The sequence below is a fragment of the Hylaeus anthracinus genome, unplaced genomic scaffold (assembly GCF_026225885.1).
Source record: "Hylaeus anthracinus isolate JK02 unplaced genomic scaffold, UHH_iyHylAnth1.0_haploid 11980, whole genome shotgun sequence".
In the NCBI taxonomy this organism is placed as follows: Eukaryota; Metazoa; Arthropoda; class Insecta; order Hymenoptera; family Colletidae; genus Hylaeus; species Hylaeus anthracinus.
The window spans coordinates 561,913-584,687 of NW_026534328.1; the positions used below are offsets into that span (position 1 = coordinate 561,913).

The 22,775-nt window shown below is 30.9% G+C and overlaps 3 protein-coding genes and 1 long non-coding RNA gene across 18 annotated transcripts; 1 reads left to right on the plus strand and 3 right to left on the minus strand.

Annotated features, from left to right (window-relative positions):
* Positions 1 to 2,630: 2,630 nt before the first annotated feature.
* On the minus strand, positions 2,631 to 3,278 carry LOC128897149 (uncharacterized). The gene is made up of 3 exons (XR_008462216.1): positions 3,131 to 3,278; positions 2,879 to 2,992; positions 2,631 to 2,791 (listed from the first exon to the last, which is right to left on the minus strand). It is a non-coding gene; the product is annotated as an uncharacterized LOC128897149 (long non-coding RNA).
* Positions 3,279 to 3,671: 393 nt separating this feature from the next.
* LOC128897138 (COP9 signalosome complex subunit 5) lies at positions 3,672 to 5,980 on the plus strand. Of its 4 annotated transcripts, none has more exons than XM_054160852.1 (5): positions 3,672 to 3,833; positions 4,304 to 4,489; positions 4,572 to 4,806; positions 5,000 to 5,194; positions 5,264 to 5,980. In XM_054160852.1, the coding sequence occupies exons 2-5, from the start codon at positions 4,338 to 4,340 to the stop codon at positions 5,717 to 5,719; spliced, it is 1,038 nt and encodes a 345-aa protein (XP_054016827.1). In that variant the 5' UTR covers positions 3,672 to 3,833; positions 4,304 to 4,337; the 3' UTR covers positions 5,720 to 5,980. The 4 variants fall into 4 exon arrangements, with proteins under 4 accessions (XP_054016827.1, XP_054016826.1, XP_054016828.1 ...); XM_054160851.1 differs by having other exon boundaries at positions 3,690 to 3,901; XM_054160853.1 differs by having other exon boundaries at positions 3,690 to 3,897.
* Positions 5,981 to 7,657: 1,677 nt separating this feature from the next.
* Positions 7,658 to 17,169, minus strand: LOC128897124 (AP-1 complex subunit gamma-1). Of its 11 annotated transcripts, XM_054160808.1 has the most exons (17): positions 16,523 to 16,765; positions 15,688 to 16,348; positions 15,219 to 15,328; positions 14,796 to 14,857; positions 13,859 to 14,051; positions 13,623 to 13,769; positions 13,223 to 13,538; positions 12,684 to 12,701; positions 11,344 to 11,754; positions 10,797 to 11,027; positions 10,487 to 10,708; positions 10,198 to 10,325; positions 9,871 to 10,117; positions 9,535 to 9,790; positions 9,292 to 9,452; positions 9,130 to 9,222; positions 7,658 to 9,047 (listed from the first exon to the last, which is right to left on the minus strand). In XM_054160808.1, exons 3-17 carry the CDS (start codon positions 15,236 to 15,238, stop codon positions 8,949 to 8,951), a joined length of 2,604 nt encoding a protein of 867 aa, XP_054016783.1. In that variant the 5' UTR covers positions 15,239 to 15,328; positions 15,688 to 16,348; positions 16,523 to 16,765; the 3' UTR covers positions 7,658 to 8,948. The 11 variants fall into 11 exon arrangements, with proteins under 11 accessions (XP_054016783.1, XP_054016786.1, XP_054016780.1 ...); XM_054160811.1 differs by lacking the exons at positions 15,688 to 16,348; positions 16,523 to 16,765 and adding an exon at positions 16,890 to 17,169 and having other exon boundaries at positions 13,859 to 14,042; XM_054160805.1 differs by lacking the exons at positions 15,688 to 16,348; positions 16,523 to 16,765 and adding an exon at positions 16,890 to 17,169.
* Positions 17,170 to 20,780: 3,611 nt separating this feature from the next.
* On the minus strand, positions 20,781 to 22,418 carry LOC128897143 (ADP-ribosylation factor-related protein 1). Of its 2 annotated transcripts, none has more exons than XM_054160863.1 (5): positions 22,088 to 22,418; positions 21,840 to 22,010; positions 21,622 to 21,703; positions 21,378 to 21,549; positions 20,781 to 21,039 (listed from the first exon to the last, which is right to left on the minus strand). In XM_054160863.1, exons 1-5 carry the CDS (start codon positions 22,178 to 22,180, stop codon positions 21,027 to 21,029), a joined length of 531 nt encoding a protein of 176 aa, XP_054016838.1. In that variant the 5' UTR covers positions 22,181 to 22,418; the 3' UTR covers positions 20,781 to 21,026. The 2 variants fall into 2 exon arrangements, with proteins under 2 accessions (XP_054016838.1, XP_054016837.1); XM_054160862.1 differs by having other exon boundaries at positions 20,781 to 21,006; positions 22,088 to 22,417.
* Between the last annotated feature and the right edge of the window lie 357 nt (positions 22,419 to 22,775).

Sequence of the window (22,775 nt, forward strand, 5' to 3'; positions counted from 1 at the left end):
GCCTAACAGACTCTCGCTGTACCTCGGCTCGCGTTTCCGGTGACTTTCTTCAAGAGGATAATAAATTTCCTTAAGGGACGCTACTGCTCTCTGGACCTCCCCGCTTTCCCTCTTTACATGTAACCTTGTACAAACATGGCCGCGCAACTTCCACCTCCACCCGACTCGGAGGTGGATCCAAAATCGATGGAGATTACCGAGAGTATGTTATTTTCAAAGATCTTGCGAGATGGAACAAAAACTAACTCGACCTGAACTCTAAAGAAATGCATCGAGGTTTAACGGAAACGGCGATTTGAGACGGCCTATAATGAATCTCTCAAGTATTTTCAGTGAACGTTCCCTTTTCTCTCCTGATTTTCGACTTTCCCATTCTCGATCACCCACGTTGAATGGTTTAACAATGGTAGTGATGGTTCGTTGATACAATGCGTTAATCCATTTGAATTCCGCTCCTAATTTGAATATAAATACATACTACTGTGACGTTTGCATATCGACCGTCCAAACCACGGATATATTTTTTCCTTATAATGAGCCGAAGACAGATTTAGTATTTATATATTTGAACGTCACCCTATACCTTAGACTGAGAGGCGTTTAGTAAGGAAGAGAGAACCTAAGCGATAACAGCTACGGGTGCGGAGTGAGTGATCTACTTCTTGCTACATTATGAGCCCCTGATACGACCACGGTACGATCGCGGCTTATTCACTATCGTAAAACGCGGATTCGGTTGCTTTACCGCGAAGTACGAAAGTACAACCGTCCTCGTATATGTTAAGACACAGCTACAGGTCCCGTACGATTCTCGGTACTCGTTACCACCCACCGGTGGGTGGCCAGATCAAATAAGACCCTGCACCTTTTCGCCGAATTTAAGCGTAGCATCAGCAAAGGAACCGTCGGCAGTGGCTATCATTGATGTCAGTCACCAAAAACCGATAAGGCGTAGACTAAACATCTAGGAATGATTTCGGGCAAGATGTTATTGCTAACGCCATGGAAAGAAATCAACCACCACCCATGAAATTTTTAATAATCACGTGGTATGATTTTTTCCTCCTACCTTCGGACCAAAGGTCCCGAATTAGGGGTATAAGTACGCCCGCAATTCAGGGACTCGGGCTAGTTGTCCGAAATCATTAAGAACCGAAATATTGTAGTTGTCGTTAGTTGTTCAAGAGTAATCTAGTTAGTTCTTACGAGTTCATAGTCGTTGTCCGGAATCATTAAGAACCGAAGCATAGTTAGTTGTTGCGAGTCGATAGTAGTTGTCCGGAATTATTAAGAATAGTAGTTGTCTGAAACTGTTACGAACCTAATTATTGTAGTTGCGAGTTAGTTCAGTTAATTGTTCAAGAATTGTCTGTACGCAGAGTAATTGTTCTGTTCAAGGTATTATTAACTCCATATTCAAAATTGTAATTACTTTGTATTTGCTATAATAAAAGACCGTGCGCGGGTCTTAATAATAAATAGTGTCAAAAAATTAATAAATAGCTAATTCCAATTATTCTCCCAATTCTATTTTACGCGTTCGCGAAGTAAAATCCAATTTAATTAATTCCCTCGGCTTGAAAGGCGGAATTTCTTTATTTCAAATATCTATCGTTTCGATTTATGATACCGCGAATCATCGCGAATAGACTTTCAACGCCTGCATCAGCACCAGCACCAGCGTCAGCACCAGCCCCAGGGTCAGTACCAGCACCAGCATCAGCACCGAGACCGTGGAAATTTATACCTATCACTACTCACACTCCATCGTTCAAACCCAGCAAGTAGTAAGTCCGAAGATTTCAGATTTATTCGAAGCCTAGGGTTTTGCCCATCTCTACTCCCGGCCTCTCAACTACTATGTCTCCCTCTACCGGCCTTTTCATCAAACTATTTTTCTTTCTTTTGACTTTGTTCATATAATGAAAAATATAAGAAATAACTGGTTAAATTTAAAAAATTTAGATAAAACTTTTATTTTCCCCAACTTTTATACAAATGAACAAAGATTAGGTAAATTTAACCATTTACGTACAGTTTACGATTTTGAAAAATATTTAATTATTATGAAAGCTTATAAATTAAATTATAAATCATTGTTTCCTAATCATTTTGATAGGTAAAAAGTTTTTCTAGTAAATAATATTTTCCATCATTCAACAATCGCAGTTATGGAAGATTTTAATTATACAGATACTGCCCATTTTTTAGAAATATTTCGCAATTGGTGGTACATTGTGAATAATACAAGTAGTGTTAAAGGTAACAGAAAAGAAACGAATTTTGTAAACCGATTTTGAATATTAAGGATTTTAGATATAAATATTTAAAGAAATTTTTAACATGTTTAGATTTTTGGAAAAATTTGGAAATAGACGGTCATTTAACATTAGATACTTTCAAAGCTTTACATCAAAGTACTAGAGTTCTTTTACTACTCATAGAGTGCTGTTTTCAAACTTTTGACGTATCTTATCTTTTAGCAGGAAAATCTTGAACTAAATAATTAGAGAAACGATTTGGAAACTATAGACTTTTATTTGGTTGTAATTATCATGTTTCATACAATGAAGTAGTTCATGCAGAGAAAAATATTAGATTAAAACATATATTTAAGAAATCGGCAAAAATAGATTTGAAATTTGTGATAACGATAATAATCTTCATGATCTTTCCATTGATGTAACTTGTTTCCTGGGAATCTTTGAAACTGAATTGTATGTTGTTGTGACTTGTGTTGTTGATGATTCCATTAAAATTTACATATCTGGTTATGGGTCCCATTCTATTGCTAAAAAATTAAATTGTAATATATATAAATTATTAGTTGTGGAAGATAAAGGTAAAACTATTGGTGACAAATATTTTGATAGCTTACAAAGAGGAGGCCTTTCTGTTCCTACAGAAGAAGTAATGATCGTATTCAGTCATATATATGCCATAATGGAAGCCATAATTAATGATGCTAACTTGAAGTCCCAATTTGTAAAATCTGAAAATCATACACATATTTTATATAAATTGACATATATTAACATTCAATCAGATATTCATTATTTTGCAATTTCCGATTATGATTAACCAAGGTAACGCACCATGGGAATACCCCTAGGGTGGTGAGGGAATTTACCTGTAACATACTCTTGTAATTAACTGCACAATTCTTTCCTTGGGTAGCTTCCCTTCATCTCTTCCACGTGTTCACTTAACCTCTTTGTGCTTCGTACCAACAATTTTGTCTATTTCACGTTTGTATTAATTTAAAATATCTCTTATATTTTCTTCAAACCACTGTAAATATTTCAAGTTTAATGCATCATACGTCAAACTACTTTCAGAGTTCATCAAATTTATACTACATTTACAGATATTAATATACTTTTAAGCTACTTTTACTTACTATAGTCATAATATTTATATCCCACTTTTACATAATTAATAACAAATGGTGTACATACAGTAGTATAGTTTTCTATAGCACAAGACTCTCATATTGGAAAATAGGACTCTCGATCTAGACTTCAGCGGTGTTGCTACGTTTCTCAGCATGGCTAGTAAGTAGTACTAGAGTCGGCTGTGATACTACATCTGGTAGTGTTCAAGGTATTGTGGCGCCGCATTGTGGCGCTACATGTAATAAAGCTAAGTTCATGTGATAGCGTAACACGTGAAACGAAACGCATCCATGAAAATTGCCAAATGCAGTGACGAATCTGTCGTACAAATAATAGATATAGCTCGGGTCAGTAGAAGTTGGGATGGTTGGGACAAGTTGGCCCTGGTCTAGTACAAATTGATACAAGATCAGTAAAGTAAAATAACAGTCAGTAATGGTCAGTAATAAGTAGTATAATAGAAGTATGATTTCAAAATATTTTTAATTTCTGCGTTAGTTCTGTAGGTAAAAACTTGTGAAATATAATTAACATAGTACTAGTAGCATTTCTTTCACAATATATTGACAGTGTAATGTCTTAATTTTGAATGATATGAAAATCTTCTTATTTGGTGATTTGACATTTCATTGTTGTTTTATAACTCTATTTAGAAATTAATTGATACTTAATATAGCAGATATAATAATTGAATTTCATTGTATCTTTTATAATTGACAAGTGTTACGATAAACATTTTTATATTTAATTAAATGTATAGTGAAAATCAGTTTACGTATACGTAGTATAATTCAATACACGTATTTTTATAAGACCTTATATATTCGTAACAAATAATTAAACGTTTGAACGCGTACGAATTTAATTTCTATTCTTTCAACTAATTTTACTCATATTTTTTAATTTAGCCTAGAATCTGAATTGGAACAAAAAGATATTAGCATGGCGAGTACTTCTTTGGATCAAAGTACTGTTGCTCAGAAAACATGGGAAATGTCAAATAATATTGAAACAATCAGTACTGTAGATGAAATCTATAGATATGATCGTAAAGAGCAACAGGACATATTGGCTGCAAAGCCATGGGAAAAGGAGTACGTCATTTATATTTTTTGACATGTTAATTCTTGTTGAATTAAAGTATTTTTCTAACATCAGTCATATTCATTTTTTTAGCCATCATTTCTTCAAAGATATAAAGATCTCTGCATTGGCATTATTAAAAATGGTTATGCATGCTCGTTCTGGAGGAACTTTAGAAGTGATGGGTCTTCTTCTTGGGAAAGTAGCAGCAAACACAATGATTGTCATGGATTCTTTTGCATTACCTGTAGAAGGCACAGAAACGAGAGTAAATGCTCAAGCGCAAGCTTATGAATATATGTCAGCATATGTAGATGCAGCTAAACAGGTATTTTAAACTGTATTCAGATTAATAATTGTAACAATTTCGTCATTATAGTCTCAATTATTAATTGTCTTATTTACATATATTTCCTTACTATGTTATTCATATCATTAATGTGGGTGTACATATTTATAATTAAACATATATCAATTAAAAATATGTCTGTAATTAAATATATATGATATTGCTCATTAAGGTTGGGAGACAAGAAAATGCTATTGGATGGTATCATAGTCATCCAGGCTATGGATGTTGGTTATCAGGCATTGATGTGTCTACTCAAATGCTCAATCAAAATTTTCAAGAACCTTTCGTGGCCATTGTCATTGATCCTGTAAGAACGATTTCTGCTGGCAAAGTTTGTTTAGGTGCATTTAGAACTTATCCAAAGGTAATGTATATTATTCACCATTTGAAGCAGTGTTTCTTAAACTTCACCATCAGTATCTAATATTTACAGGGATATAAACCACCCAATGAGGAACCATCAGAATATCAAACAATTCCATTGAATAAAATTGAGGATTTTGGTGTTCACTGCAAACAATATTACTCCTTAGAAGTATCTTATTTCAAATCATCATTGGACAGACGATTGCTAGACTCTTTATGGAATAAATATTGGGTGAACACTTTAAGTTCCTCTAGCCTTTTAACAAATGCAGATTACACTACTGGACAAATATTCGATTTATCAGATAAATTAGAACAATCCGAAGTTGCACTTGGGAGGGGATTCATTTTGGGTGGTACAGATCCTCATGATCGAAGTACAGTAGAAAAATTAATTAAAGCAACAAGAGATAGTTGTAAAACTACCATCGAAATTATTCACGGTTTAATGGCACAAATAATTAAAGATAGATTGTTTAATCAAGTTGGTTGTAATACTGCTATTGATGCTCAACAGCAGTAAGCTTCACGCATAAAGAATAATTATTATAAAAAAATATTTGGAATAAGATAATATACATAATGTGTAATTAATGTATGGAAAATTTTTAATTACAACATAGTACATAACATTTTTGTCTTCGTTTCCTTTTTTTATTATACTCATTGTTTGTCTTCTTACGAATGAACATATTACCGAAAAATTGTCCAATATCGTTGACTACTTATGTATTAATGATAATATTCTGAAAGATTAATGGAATAAAAATACAGTTTATTTTCACACCTTGATTCTCTAGAAAGTATATATACAGTATTTGTATCATTATTCAATATCTTCACAGTTGATTTATATATATTCATATTTATAAAACTAATATAATATTGAGAACAAGTAGGCAGAGTACACCCCACCGAAGGGCTGACACTGTGTCACAGACTTTAGGACAAGGCCACTCAGAAACACACCCACCTGTTCTAGAATTATACACCTCCGCATTCATAGCGCACAACATATAAGGGACGGAGCTAAAATGCATACAATTATACTGATAATATACTTACTGGTATGTTATGATATTTATGATCTTAAGAGAAATTCAGGAAAAACATAATAAAACACATTTCTCCACTTATTCAGCCAAAATACTAAATTTTTTTCGTATTAAACCTAATCGCGCTTAAAAAACTATGCGTTTCATATAATATTATTACAATAAGGTAAATTAAATACAATTAAGTACAACTGTACCATAAATTCATTTACATAAAATCTGAGAAAAGAATACTTGCAAGTAGGATGGCTATTGCTACATTTTACGCATCTTTTTTGCGTATCTTTCGTATGATTTAAACGTACATTCCTTGTCAAATATTTACTTTACATAAATTGTGATATAACATGTATAAAAAGATATGATACTGTTTTGAAATGAAGGTTGTTTACTCATACAACCTTTAAATTTGCTAAATTATACAAATTCCAATGAAGTTTCCTCAAACTTAACATTACATTTTACATATCCCAATAAGTCCTATAATAAAAAGGAATGTAAAATACTTTACTGTACCGTAAGTTTTATTTAAACTCGTACCAATTCACGACAAATATTTATGTGTGTTTCTTAATGTATACGTTACTCAATCACAATTTCAATTTTTATTATGAAATAACAGTAACGAATCGCAATTTTTCCTTAATATTCTTTATGGCAATAGTTGAAATGAAATATTCAAAATGATTTGAAGTAATTTTATATTGCAATATAAAATTACATTTTAATGATTTTAGGTACTCTTATGTATACAATTTATATGAGAATATTTTATGACAAAAGAAAAAATTTTATTTAATGTGTGATTCAGTAAACGTATATGCTTGTAAAAAATAAGAATTCAGCCCTATAATGACATCGTATATTCAGAATGCATTTGAAACTGTATAAACACCATCCACAACAGACGTAAATACAGGGTATAGCAAACGTACATGCTACATGTATATGCATTTATGTATTCCGCCCTTCTTGATCAAAACAATTTTTTGTGAAACAAGCAGTTTTTCTACTAATTATTGACACGAACATTGTATCGTAAACAGATATAGTAAAGAACCCTATTTTACACTCTTCATATGAATTAAGTCACTTCAATGTCATTGCAATTATTTAAGTATTTACAAGGCAATCGCGTTCATTTAATACTTACAAATATAGGTAGAAAAGATCAATTATTACTGCAAGATTTAAGTGCTTGTCGTTGGTAATTGGGCAGCAACATTTTAGTGGCAAACGCCTTTCATCAACATATTCGAGCAATTTCATAAACTCTGAATTTAATATTCTCTGTCCTGTATATTTTTTATATTCACTTTTTGAACTATCCTACACAAGAAATGGTACGCTAAATCAGGAGCTCGAAAGATTACAAATTCAACAGATCAAATAAGTGTTGCATATAATATTATTGTTCTATGTTTCTATATTCAATTAGAGAAAATATTTATATGTCTCACATGCATGCAGCATAGTACAAGAGAAATTTTACATTCCTTTCTTTGCATTGAAATTTGTCAACTTCATTCTAGTAATAAATTCTACTAATTCTGAAAGACTTCAAAATGAATATCATACCATCTGCTCAACAAGCGTTAATTTAAATTATTTACGTACTTATACAGGATGTCCACGCTAAAGTGTGACAGTCGCGATATTTCAATAACTATTGATGATATAAAAAATTGTTTACATGTAAATTGCAGGATAAAATGGGATCTCTATTGTGGCGCAAATTAAAATTATTTTATGTTATTAATTTAAAAGATATGATTTATTTTTTGTTGGGTCATGCGATAGTGCTTTCCAATACGAATTTATTAAACTTTAATGTATTCACCCGATTTTTAAGTTTACCTCATCCTCAAACGTAGACCGCGATGGACAATATTTTTCATGTTTCCTACTTTTCAGACCTGCCGTTCCGGACGTAGACTCTTGCTATCGGTTTCAACAACCAGAGTCAAACACCGCAACAATAGGACCGCTTTTATAACTTACCACTCAAGCCAAGATGTCTCCGCAGAAAATTAGTAAATTTCTAAGAGTCATATCTTGAAAATTATTAAAATCGGGTGAACACAATAAAGTTTAATAAATTCGTATTGGAAAGCACTATCGTATATATATATAATAAAATAAATCATATCTTTTAAATTTTTTCGTATCATTAATAGTTATTGAAATATCCCGACTGTCACACTTTAGCGTAGACACCTTGTATAATCAATGATACGATCAACCAATTCGCCAACAATATTTGTTTAAAAATACAAAAAATAAGTATGTATTGCGCTGTTGTCTAAAAATTCAAAAAATATTTCATCATCCTATTGTGTCTAGAAAAAATATTAAAATACTTTCCACACTGAAACATACTTACATAAATTGTACATATGAGAAATTGATATATGTTTGTATGTTTCACAAGTTTAAAATATGGCTCGTGAGCAGAAAAGTACCTTTATGAATGTTTAAAAAAACATTAAAATTCGTTACGAACTTGTACCTTATCAAATTCGTGCTATGTATGAAGAAATATCGGTTTAATCAATCGGAAAGATTTATCTTAAATGTGTTTCTACCAATATGTTTCTTTTTACCCGATGAAAACATGAGATTGGGTTTCAGTCTATTTCAGACTCAATTACTTATTTAGACAGGCATATGTACAATTGTCTTCCATAATATATGTTGTCACTGTGATAAGGGAGGAAAATTATTTACTTCAGCTTGTTCCAAGATTGGTCCTGCTGGTCCAGTATATGAGATACGTAATCTCATTCTTAGAGGTACCTATATTATAAAAAATTAAGTGACGAATGCCAAAATAGCACCAGTATTAAATTATTCAATACACAATTTCATAGAAACTTACTTTGTTCATATTTGCAATTTTCAGTGTTTGTGTAACTTGTCCGGAAGGAGGAATGACTGTGCTCGACGGAGACAACATTTGTAGTTGGAATGTCTGCAAATTAGAAAATTAAATCTGTCGCTATTTGTAATTTATACGAATGTAAATATTAAGAGGTTCTACCTTAGGAACTGCCGCTTGAAACAGAAAATCAGTTAATATAACACTCCCAGAATTCTGAGCTGACATATGTATAATTAATAGATCAGTAATATCTGGTGCTCTTTCTAATTTGAAGGTTATTTTAAGTCCTGCTTTGTCTAATACAACCATGGTAGGTGTGTCTAAAATTACAAAATAAAATATCATGCATACTCCATCACCCAAAGTGAAAGGTGAATATATATTTCGTTAGGTCATACAGACCATTTTGAATTGATGATGAATTAAGTAAACTGTCCACTAAAAAGTTGGTTGTGTTAGTAGGACTGAATACTTGTGTTGGCGTTTGTGTCTGTGGCAGTGGAGATGTAGACGTAGGTGCACTTAAATCCAAACTACCAAGTAAATCCAAGAGGTCATTATTGTTTACTACAGCCGTCGAATTAGTGGGTGAGTTTTTATTTGGTACTGTAGAAGTCATTCCTAAGTCTGTAGTTCCAAGCAAATCTAGAAGTGCACTCTAGAAAAGGCAAAAAAGATTATATTTTCACACTTCAAATCAAAATTATATATATACATTTTATGTTACTGCAAGCTTACTGAATCAGATGGCGGTGTACTCGCTTCCAGAATTGTTGATTTTTCTTCTTCTGGTTCTGGTTCACCATTTACCAAACCAATAATGCCATTAGCCTGTGGTCTCGCTGTTTCCATAGGAGGCATTCTTTCGAGCAATGCGGGTCGTAAGTGATCATATTTTCTGAACAACTGTGAAAACTCAATACCTCGTTGCTGCAATTCAATATGTAAATTGCTCCCAAACGTATCAATTATTTGACGAATTTTTCTATAACGTAAAGACATTATTTACCCCAATAAAAGAAGCAATAAAAAAAGATAATAATCAAACTATTGGGCGATACTTACTCGTTTCCTTTTTGGAATCTTGTACTAAGTTTTGTGAGAGACAACAAGGTATACTGTTTTGTAACAACTGTATTCTGTGGACTCCATAATAACCTCTGATAGACATCGATAACTTCATCTTCTGTCAGCTAATAACGAAAAGAGAAAAGTTATATAAAGCATCTCATTCGAAACAGATCACCTAGTCATCTTCATTAGTGTGGCATAAATACATGTATATGTGTATATATATACACATGTGTGTACTATATACTATATACTAATATATATACATATGTAAATAACATACATTGACTGGAGCATCTATATCTTCTGATGGTGGTGCATACAATAACAAGTCTCCATATTCGCCAATACACCATGTTGCTACTTGGGCTAAAGGTTGTTTATCAAATGTATCTTTTTCTAGTGCTTTCCACAGCGCAGTAACAGCATAACCTTGCTGTGACTGTGTTTCCGAAATTAACTGGATAGTACATGCTACTACATCATCTCGGACATAATTACCAGCCTGAAAAACAAACAAATATTTATGAACAGTATTACGAATGAAAGTACAAAGGAAGGAATGATATGGAGGAGTAAAATAAATTACATACAGCAACAAGAACTTTAAATAATGTTTCGAGATGCCAACGTTTGTTTGGCGCGAATCTCTCTGCAGACATTACTATATTGCTGCTGCATTGAGCTTTAAATTCTGGATCAGCGCGTTCCAAGAAAAGTAATAATTCCTTCATCATGTTTCTAATATTATTAGAATTTACTAGTGCAAAACTGAGTTCCATTGCTCGTCTTCTAATCGACACATCTGGATCTTTCAGACATTCCTAAAAAAAAACAAAGATATTAAATTTAGGACAGTTGAACCTCTATAATTTAAGAAATAAATAGTAGTTAACTCGAAGTTCTAAACAAGCAACTTTACTAATCAGTTACGCTAATACTAATAATCACCTTTCTGAAACTGGAACGACTTTAAACTTAACAACAGTAAAAAAAAAAATATTCAACTTAAAATATTAATAAAGCTATAGTTGTAATTTGAAGCATTTATCATTTTCCTTCAGCTTCAACTTATCAAGGTCTGACTGCATAGCGTATGTTTAAATATTAAAGAATACATAGACAATATCGAGACATTACCAGGATCGTTGAACGATGTCTTTGTACTGCACTTGTGTCTACATAAACTGTCTTCAGTAATGTGTTCAAAGCAACATATCGGATATTTTTATCATTGTTTAATAAAAATCGGCCTAGTATGTTTACCGCCAGCACTCTAAGTCCACTTTCCGACTTTATGTCCATAATAGATAATACAGTTTCGTATAATATTGTGTTGCCGACATTTTTGCTAGTTTCAGTATTAGTAGCAACCTGTGCAAGTATATCATTCATTGCTTCGGACGCATCGATATCGTTACGTCCCAAAATTCGCAAAAGACGTAATATCTTCACTTGAAGGAAAGGATCAGACACTCCAGACACATCGTGTTCTGGGGAATACCCAGCCAGTATCAAATTCTTGAGAATCCTCACGAGATTTGGCACAATCTAGAAAAATGAGTTTGTTATTATTGAGTAAATTATTAATCTTAATTTACACAAAAAGAGTTAAACGAAGAAATCTGAAAACATAATAATAAAAAAGTTTAACATAGTGTCTTTGCATATTCGTCATATTGGTAAAAATCTTGTTTAGTTTACGAACAAGTAATACCTAATACTAAATACAAAGACAGAAAAAAATATATTTTGATATTTTTGGAATGAAATATAAACTGCTAAATAAGAAAGAAAAATACAATTAATAACACAATTTTCTAGAAAAAAACTATCAACAACTATACTTTATAAAATTAAAAATATGCTCAAATATGTATAATATTACAAACAATATAATTGATGAATATAATTACATAATTGCAGCAAAAAGAAGGTACATTTATCTGAAAATTTATTTTTTGTTTTGTTAATTTCATGCAGCTTATTAACATATGTCATATGTATTTGGCAAATAAAAAAAAGTAATACTACGAGTTTAATATATGCAGTTGAACACATTTTTAATCTTATTATAATGTGTCTAGAATGAAGACTACATTAAATATTAAGAAAGTATATGAGTACCTAATGCTAACTTCAACCAACTCAATGCTTATAGACAATTTTTGTACTAAAAATGTAACTGACAATGTAGTCGATACTGACAATGTATTCGATTATCAAAATTAAAATAATTATAAAGGTATAATAACAATGATTCAGTCATATTTCCTAGAAATGGTTTACATTACACTATATCTTTAAACTACATGCACATATTTTCATTTTACATAAGTTTAGAAACTCTAATCAAGCAATTTACTAACACAAGCAATTCAATAATTAGAATGAAAAGATTATATAAATTAAAAGAAAAGAATGAAGTCCATAATAAGCATAACATGCAAAAGTATAAAGGATGCTTGTATGGATTTTACCTCTCGATGGCCGCATTCCTAAAGAAGACAAAACCATACTTATATTATGTGTATTATTATAAGCAGAAAAATAATTAAAAGGTTCGATATTATATTTATCTCACATATCCCAAATTAAATAGTTAAGATTTTCCATAATTTTTTATTAGCATTAAGTATGTAATTATTAATGGAAAATAATATATTGTTCCATTTATTTGTTAGATTATCACCATTCATTGAATTTACATAAAATTATAGACTACATTCCTTTCTATAATTATTCTGTAGTAATTTTAGTTTACTGAATGTGAAGATAATTTTTTACTAATGCTACTAATTCAATGTTCTGGTAGGTATTAATGCTACTACAATCTAGACTGCGACTAGTCGACTAGAAAAACAACATCAAAGAGCATAAATTGTGTTTAATAAACAAAATCTTCTTTGATGCAATGATGCAAAACTTTTTAATAATGTTCAAGACATCTAAATACTCTACTGTTCTTTGTATTCATACTAATACCCCTATTTTTGTTAATAAAATATATAAAGCTTACCTTCTTAAAATGATTCAATGTATCGACACTGTTTTCACACATTTCTGTGATAAGTGTAACACCTGTAATTAATACACCATGGTTCTTTTCTGTGATCAAGCTGCGAGTAGCAGGCAGAAACATTTCCATCAATTCTGGTACACGTCTAATAATTCTAAACGCACAAAGGGCTGCTTTTTTCCGTATATATGCATTTGGCGATTTCATCAGCCTTTCAACTTCAGATGCTAAATCTCTTGCCATTTCTGGTGATGCAATTGCACCTAAAGTACATAATGCTAAACCAATAACAAATTGTGTTGAACTGTTTAAATCACTGTAAAAGATAAAGATATAAAATTATTATCTTCTTCTATACTTGAAATGCGTTAATATTATGGTAGTATTACAAAAACCTCACTTTTTTAAACAATTTGTAATTAAAAGGTGAACATCTTGCCGTTCATCTAAAAGTAACATTGCACCTAGGTAACCAATTCGTTTGTCTGTAAACCTTGGAGAAGCAATAAGTTTTAAACATTCTAGTTGGCCGAAATGGGCTGGATATCTAGAACATTAATAAACATTTATTTTTTTATAGGAATATGACGATAGATACATGATTGGATATAGTAAAAAAAACAATCAAATACAAACCCAAGCATATGAATATACAAGAGCTTTGCAATATTGCGACATCTCCATACACTGTCTTCTTCTCTAAATGTTGAGCGGATATATGCACATTCTTTATTAACAACTGTCCTTTCTTCTGCTGCTGTCCGTGCAGCCCTTATTTGTCTGATGAGATCCCTCAATCGTGTTGGAGCAGGCATTCTAACTGTTGAAACTTTTAAATTACAAACATGTTATCAATTTTAGTGTTAGTAAGGTTTAATGAAGTAAGTGCTGAAGCTATGAAATAATAATCACAATAAAATCTAAATTTAATGAGGACAGCAGACAGCAGTATAAATGAAGTAACAATAATCTACATAGGTAATAAGTAATACAGCATAATTTTTAAATTATTAACAGTATAACATTAAAAGATATATTCAATGTACTGTAACTGTATAAAATAAACATAATAGCCATACACGTAACTTTCATTTTTGGATGTTAATAAATACTAATACATTTTAATATTCGATATAAGTTTATAATAGAAATACCCAATGTGATTACTGATATATTTCAAACATTAGAACATATATATAATAATTATAGTAAGTATTTACATTAAACATTACTACGTTACATTTAAATGATGTTTGATGTACAACTAGAATTACAAGTGAATTAATGTATTCATTCTTATACTATGTCATAGATATAGATATATATTATTTTATATTGGTACCATTACTGATGCCAATCTATTTAATTAAAATATAAATTAGATAGTTAAACAATGCAAAGAATTCCGTAAAAAAAAACTTAAAGGGTAAAATAAATATAATGATAATGTTATAATGATAATGTGATAATGCCTACAAAATATCTGTATGCAAATTAATGATAGCAAGCAGGGAATATTCCATATCATAGGAATTAATAAAAATAATCACTGTCTTATAAATATTACACTTACCTCTTTCCACTGCTTCATTAAAAGCTTGTTTTATGGAGGCCATGTTAAAGGCTGGGTTAAACCTGCAACGTACACACCCATGCTATTTTATACACACAAACTATTTACATACCATTTGCTTTGTTGTGCAATGACACCTGTGATCTGACTTTAATTGTTTTTTTCTTATTTAGGAACGAATAAGCAATATTTTACGTAATACTATACATAAATAACTAATAAAATAATATATTTTTTGTCATTGCAGTGACAACAAACTGTTTCTTTAATCAAACTGTAATAGCAATAACTTTTCTAAAATTAATTAAATATTAAAAGAGAAATATATTAAATGTTTGTACAACAATTATAATAATGATAGTTACTGCTATTAATCATTATTGTTCTTTAAAAATGTCTTTAATGGTAAAAATAATATGTTACCCATGTTCTGAAGCATTCATGGTTTCTCAGCGTAGTTTTCAATTGTACGTGATAAGCTTCGGTAATATGAACGTAGTGTAGATGAATACAGAACATAGACTGTTTGCTTCCTATTGGGAAAAGGTGAGGTAATGTTATGGAACATTCTAAGAAGTTATTTCTAAGAATCTTATAGAACTATTTTCATAATGTAAATTAAATAAAATTAAGTTAATGTTCTCCATCTGACATAAATTGCCACTATCAATATAAATATTTTTATTATGTAAACATCAAATTTTGTTAAATTTGGTGATAAACATTATTGGTGATAAAAACAAAAAAGGTTTTTGTGTAAAAAGAAACCAAATATTAAATTACAATTCTCTATTTTTCTTCCATAATTAAAAGAAGTCAAATTCTGAACAAAGCTGTTTGAAAGATATTATGTTTGACTTAATATGAAGTTGTAACCAAGTTTGTTGTTCACTTTTAAATCACACAATGAAAAATAGTATATCACTAAACAAACTTTTTCAATCTAAAGAAGTCTTTATCTTATTACACATCAACCTTGTAGTTTGAAATCACGTTTGGAATAATAGCAAGAAAGTAAGCCTATAAATAAAACATAAGTTGTAGATTTGTACACAATATTTGAGTTATTGTTATGCATAATAAATTATAAAGAGAAAAAACTATAATAAATTGACAAAAACATTATAAATTAAAGAAAATGAATAAAAAAAGTAATTCTATCTTTTGAATGTTCTACATTTTTCACATGATAATATAACCTCCACAGCAATATTTTGTAACAGTTAGATTAGCAAGAAAACTATCTAATACAAAAGAAATCCATTTGTATTATCTATTACACCATATTATTACATATACTATCAATAGTCTTTGACATATTTATTTTGATCAGTAATCAATCTTATTTAATCACGTTTATAAACATTTTCGTTTAATCTTCAATGTTTTCCATGATTTATTATAGTTTTCTTGTTTATAACTCATTATACAATTACAATAATAAGTATTGTCCATAAATATGTTATGTTTTGTTTGTAAATTTACTTTCTTATTATTACTCCGTACACGATCTCAAACCAGAAGGTCGAAACGTAAGAATACGAAGGTTAAAACTGAAAAACGAAATAAGTTCCAATTAGCGAACGGAGAGTATGAACTTAACGTTCCTTTATTTTTTCTTTTTCATCACAACCAGAAACGTGCGGTAACACATAAAATAACCGGTCTCACAAACGAGATCTAAGCACTCGATCAAAACTGTTTGCGATGCATGCAATGGATATTACCTAGTTCTTTTTTTTAATGTCATTCGATCACGAATTCACGTGTTATAAAAACGCGTCGCGGCCGCACGCTCGTAGAAATCGGCAGCATATTGTAAAATGTGTAAACCGGTTATATAAAGGATTCGTCCGCACTGAAGGGCATCGAACCAAGGGTTAGTTTGTAGCTGTCAAACAGTACCAAAAGTCAAGGTCGTCGTTTTTCAGGAAACTCTCGAGCCCCGAAAATCAAGAGACGTTTAAGGACATGCGAAGGCGCGTCTCGTGTACACCGTTGTCGTGTCGCCCACCTTTTACACGCAGTCGTATATGACAAATACGGCGAGAAATGCCTCGCCTCCCAGGGCGCGAGTCGTGCGCCCTCACTCACTTTTGCATAGTCTCTATCCAGCGCCTGGGTATATCAGCCTGTATTGGTTTGTATATACACGTTGCATTCCGGGAACTCTCTTCCAAGGCTTGATTTTCATATGATCGACAATACGTACCGTGCAAAACTTTGATTCACAACGAAGGGCTAATCAACTTGAGAAAAAACCATAGGCATAGTTAAACTGTTCACAGTCGACTAGCCTATCGCGCGACACACTCCTCGATAGTCCGCGGATTCGCGCACCAAAAGTCAAGATGGCTACATATTATCACTGATGTTGTTCGCAAGAGTTCATTGATTCTTGCCATTTAAGGGGAAAGTCACCAGCCGATGATTACCCCTTCCACTTCTCAGTGTTGCGCGCCAATGTGTTTGACGCAAGCGCTGGAAATGTTATGTTAATGACGATTACACAATTAACATTCCAAAACATTTAACGTATGCATGGTAAATCACATGAATCGCTATAAAATAACAATACTCTGTCGATAAAGTCTTAATACGACAACAATGAAATAGCTTGTGTATTCAATAATGATGCTTTTATGGGTTAAATATACAGGGTGTCCCAAAAATGTTATAACTCCTTGAAAAGGGTGGTTCGAAAATTGATTTGATGAAACAACTTTTTCCTTAGCGAAAATGTTGTCCGAGGCTTCGTTAAGGAGATATTAACAGAAAACCCCGACCAATCAGAGCGCGCGTAGACCGTTAGAATGGTTATATTAGCGAAGGCTACGCGCTAGGCGGCCGCGTCAATGTCTTTCGATGTACGTCAAGTCACTTGTTCGCGTACGAGCGCTCTGATTGATCGAGGTTTTCTATTAATATCTCCTTAACGAAGCCTCGGACAACATTTTCGCTAAAGAACAAGTTGTTTCAAATCACCTCCCGAACCACCCCTTTCAAGGTGTTATAACATTTTTGGGACACCCTGTATTTCTTTACGTTTTGAATATTTCAATGCATGTAATAAACATGTTGCCCATTCTAGTTAAATGATATCCATAAATAATTATGTACACTTAGTACTTCGGAATGTGGAAAACAGTAGAACATGCACCATACAATATGAGAAAACTGTTAACCATTACTAACATATAGAGGGTGTCCGAGAATTAGTGTAAGAACCGGAAATTGAAGGTAGCTGAGATGATTCTGAACCACAATTTCCTCTGCAAAAATGTCGTATGGTGCCACGAGTAGCGTGCGCTGTGATTGGTGGGTGGTTGATCGTTGTTAATTCAAAGACGAAGCAACATCTGACATTCTTGCGAAGGAAATTGTGGTTCAGAATCGTCTCAGCTACCCCCTATTTCCGGTTCTTACACTAATTTTTGGACACCCTATAGAAAATATACAGTATACATTATAAAATTATAATTAGTGGTGTACACATAACATTTATCAAAGTTTTATAAACAATTTGTGTGCTACTTCTAAATCTGAACAGTAGTCATCAATTTTATAAAATTAGAATGTATTAAATACATTTGCAAAAACGAAAGTTAAATTAACTTATTCATTATTTTACATGTAATATAAATTATGGATATATATTTTTATATATCCATAACTATACCTATATTCTATATATATCAGTAGTTTCCACACGTTGCCCATGTTCATTTAAATAAATCATATAAGTATACATATATATTATTCTACAGAGGCATATTTGACTTTTGATTGAATACATAAATTACTTCACTTATGAAAAGGATAACAAAAGTAGTACTTAGATTCCTACAAGTAATACAAAGTTTATACAAGTTAGTTGTCATTCTTATATACATATGTAGATGTACTACTAACACATAAAATAATGAAATAATCATTATTCTTACTACAGTATGGTCTAAAAGAATAATTTGTAATTACATTTCAAATATATACTAATAGAAAACTATACAAATCCAGCCAGTAACCGCTTGTATCGTTTACTTGTCGTTTATAAGAATCACATAACCAAATTAAATGTATTTAATAAAGAGTAGTCTGATCTTTAAATTGGGAATTTATTTAATATTTCTTGTCGAGCTTGTCTTATTGATAGAAGATTGTTATTTTATAGTAATTCGTACAACATGTTGTTAGAATATTATAGTTGCTCTGTCAAACGCCTTTGCAAAATCGAGGAGAAGGGATTGTCAGTGCTAGTAATTTTCCCCTTAAACGGCAAAAATTAAGGAATATGGGTGTTCCTGATAGTACTGACATTTCGATATATCTATCGTAACATTCGTAACCAATTTCTATATCCTACGTATCGTACAATTATTGACATAGATGAACAGAACCACTGATTAATATTTTTTTCTAGAATATTAAATTATTTCGTTTCTTTCTAGCCATAATCACCGATTTCTTATTTGTACTTTTGCATAACGTAATGAAAAATACCGATACTTGTATACAGAGCGTGAAATTCATTCAGTAAAAAAGAAAAGCATAATTGTACAATTCGTTTGTTTCCCATTGCGATAAGATAAATAAATTCTTTGAAATATTTTCAATGATGCAATGGTTTTCTTTTTATAAATAAGACAGTTTGGAAATCTATGTTGAAATATTCACGCATGATCAGAGTGTCATTGCACAATTGTTAAAAATAATAATAGCGTAACCTATAATGTATACACGATACGTTGATATGTGGTAATACAAATATACTTCTTCTATTCGATTCGTGTGAAATATTTAAAGAAAAAAATTAAATAATTCACCAACTATTACAATTATTATAAAGCACAGCAACACAAACAATTATCTTAAGAAATATGTACATACATGCAATTACATGATATTTTCTAATTACATTTTAGCTATATAATAGTACTAATACTATTTGAACAGTTATTAATGATGCTATATTATGTATAGTTTCGAGTGTAGAAATCTAACACAGTAAAATATGATAGTTTTGAGAATCTACATACACGAAATATGTAATGAAAACATATTATTTATTTATGACGAATACGTTTATATATCTCAAGCTTAAAAGTATAAATATTGAACGTTTATATTATAATTGTTGTTCCCTAAAACTCGTAAAATCTACTTGTGTCTGCAGGATAACCATTACAAAATTATCCGAAATAATTAAACGAATCATTTTTTTTTTAAATTATACTTGTAGTTTTTAATTTACAAGTGTATTTTTAAAATTCATTTTTCATAAAAAAAAAATAATCGTCTGTTCATTTAATAAATAATGAACAGAATAAAAAATGCTGAAACTTTTAGGCACTTTTAGTTAAAAAATAGTGATATAATTACATATGATTCATTTATATTTGGAAAACTATGACTTGTTTCATACAAAGAATTAGAACTGTTATGATACCTTCTGTTTAATTCTGGTGGTAGAACACTCCAATCATCAGAATCATAATAAGACCACATGATGCACTAGATCTTAACAAACAATGAATTCAATACAAAGACTAAATTCTAAAATTACAATCTATATATTATCCAGCATGCACTTGTTTTACCAGTTTTGTAGACTTTATCACCAATATAACAGAATCTGTGGCAAGGTGTTGGCATTATCTCTTATCTCTGTTACTACCTTGATAGCAGCAATACAGACAAGTTATGTTACCACAATAAGTGGAAGACTATATAGTTGTATTAAATGAATTTGTCATAAAAATTTAAACTGAATTAATTACGATTACGGTCCAAATAACACAAGATGATAAATTATTAATGTTTATGAATTAATTGCATTGTATAGTAATTATCATTATTGTTAATAATAATTTAATTAAGTTATACATAAAATAAATTATAATAGATAATGAAATTGTTGACAATGCAGTACCAGCATGTTTCTCTTCTTATAAGTAGGAATCATTGCCTAAAAAATTATTTAACTAGTACAGCTTAGGAAACAAAATTTATTGGTAAAAATGTAGTTGTTTTTAAAGTAAATTTACTCATTTTATACATTAAAATACTGTTCACAAAATAACTTATATTGTAAAATAATGTAGGAATGTTTCGTTAGGACAGACAACTGTCATTCTGATTACGAGGTGGTCGAACATCATTGTTTCTCTTGACACAGTCCACAAGCCAGTGAATGCCTTCGTCTACTCCATCCCTTTTATATTATACGAATGGTTAATTAAGGCAACTGTTACAAATAATTTTCATATACTCCATAGCCCATCTCATTAATTTAAATAAATGTTTTATGACTAAAAACTGAACTTATCATAAATAAATATTATTTGCATTCAAAGAAACTATTATCTCTTGTATGAAATTAATAAAAACAGTTATATTAAATCAAAACATAAATTAAATAAAGATTCTAAAAATACAAATGAAATTATTTCAAGTTTGTTTTATAATATTAAGATACATCAAAATCATTAAAACAATATACTTTTTTAGCATGTTACTTGAATGTAAATTTTATACATTTGAAATTAAATTATTTTATTTAATTTTGTCTAAGAATATACATACCCATTTAAAGCAGAAACAGGCATCACCATACAGTCTCTTCGACCAATCAAATGTGCATTTTGATTGAAAATTGGTTTCACTTCTCTAACACCCATACAATCAGGCACATCCTGCTTATTCGCTAGAACTAAAAGTGGCACACCTATCAGGTGTTCTGATGATATAACTCTATCTGTAATAAAATATAAATTTTCCATTAATGAATCACGTAAATTTAAAATGTAATAGTTGTTTTATACTTTACCAAATGTTTCCTTAGACCCAGGTATTTTGTCACGATCGGAAGAATCGACAATATAAATTACTGCATGTGATTCTGCATAGTACTGTGAAAATAAATGAATCTATGTTTTACAAACAAATATTAAACATAATAATGCAATTTTTATCATAAATTTTAATAAACATGAAGAAAAAGAAGTAGAAGGTATAATATTACAGAATATTAAAATTATCATTTACTTTATCCCATAAGGATCGTAGCTCTTCTTGTCCACCAAGATCCCAGAAGTTAAATCGAACACCAGCAATATCAATTTTCCCAATATTTAGGCCAACAGTTGTTGTGATTTTGCTAGGGTTCATACCTTTGTAATTTTTCGTAAATTTCGTTTTTGCCGCTTCCAAATATGTCTGCAAAAGAAAGATCATTGGGACACAACATTACGTTAACAGATTTAACCTAAAAATAGCCAGTATATGATTCTTACCGTTTTCCCGGCATTGTCAAGTCCTAATATTAATATGAAATATTCATCTTTTTGTACAAGATACTTGTACAATCCATGCAGAAGTGTGTACATTTCAAACAATCTTAACTATCCAAAAATTTGTGTTTCATATTGTTTATATGTTACATTCACGAAAACATATTATTCGTCCATGACATCGAGAGAGTACCTTCGACCATATAATACATATACAGTGACTCTCAGAAATATTCGGACACCAGTGTAATTAAAAAAGCAATCGTCTTCGTTACTTTTTCCAATCATAAATCATTTATTAACATTATTAAAGATATATACATTAATCCAAAAATTTACATAAATTACATAATAACAATAAACAAACGAAAGAATACCGCATTTTCGGCAACAAAAATATTCGGACACAATGAGGAAGACTCCTGTGTCGCGAGTGATAGTTGCCGATAAACAGATCCTTGCAGCAACAGAGCCCTGGAATCACAACCGATAACTGGTACAACCAAACTGTAAGACCGACAAACGGTAACGTACGTACATAATTGTATACTTGATTCCCAAAACCGATATTGTAATATAAACTCGTTATTTTGTAACTATATATACAGGGTGTCTCAAAAGTCGGGGAGGAGCCGGAAATGGGGGGTAGCTGAGACGATTCTGAACAACAATTTCCTTTGCAAAAATGTCG

Bases quoted from the DNA above. Each gene is read 5' to 3' on its own strand.
- LOC128897138 (XM_054160852.1), top strand. From the start codon at position 4,338: ATGGCGAGTACTTCTTTGGATCAAAGTACTGTTGCTCAGAAAACATGG. The intron at 4,490-4,571 runs GTACGTCATTTA...TCATTTTTTTAG, and splicing joins GCAAAGCCATGGGAAAAGGA to CCATCATTTCTTCAAAGATA. The intron at 5,195-5,263 runs GTAATGTATATT...TAATATTTACAG, and splicing joins CATTTAGAACTTATCCAAAG to GGATATAAACCACCCAATGA.
- LOC128897124 (XM_054160805.1), bottom strand. From the start codon at position 15,238: ATGAATGCTTCAGAACATGG. The intron at 13,770-13,858 runs GTTTGTATTTGA...TTAATGTTCTAG, and splicing joins TTGTATATTCATATGCTTGG to ATATCCAGCCCATTTCGGCC. The intron at 9,048-9,129 runs GTAAGTTTCTAT...TTTATAATATAG, and splicing joins AAATTGCAAATATGAACAAA to GTACCTCTAAGAATGAGATT.
- LOC128897143 (XM_054160862.1), bottom strand. From the start codon at position 22,180: ATGTACACACTTCTGCATGGATTGTACAAGTATCTTGTACAAAAAGAT. The intron at 22,011-22,087 runs GTAAGAATCATA...TTTCTTTTGCAG, and splicing joins TTGACAATGCCGGGAAAACG to ACATATTTGGAAGCGGCAAA. The intron at 21,007-21,377 runs GTATGTATATTC...ATAATATAAAAG, and splicing joins CCTGTTTCTGCTTTAAATGG to GGATGGAGTAGACGAAGGCA.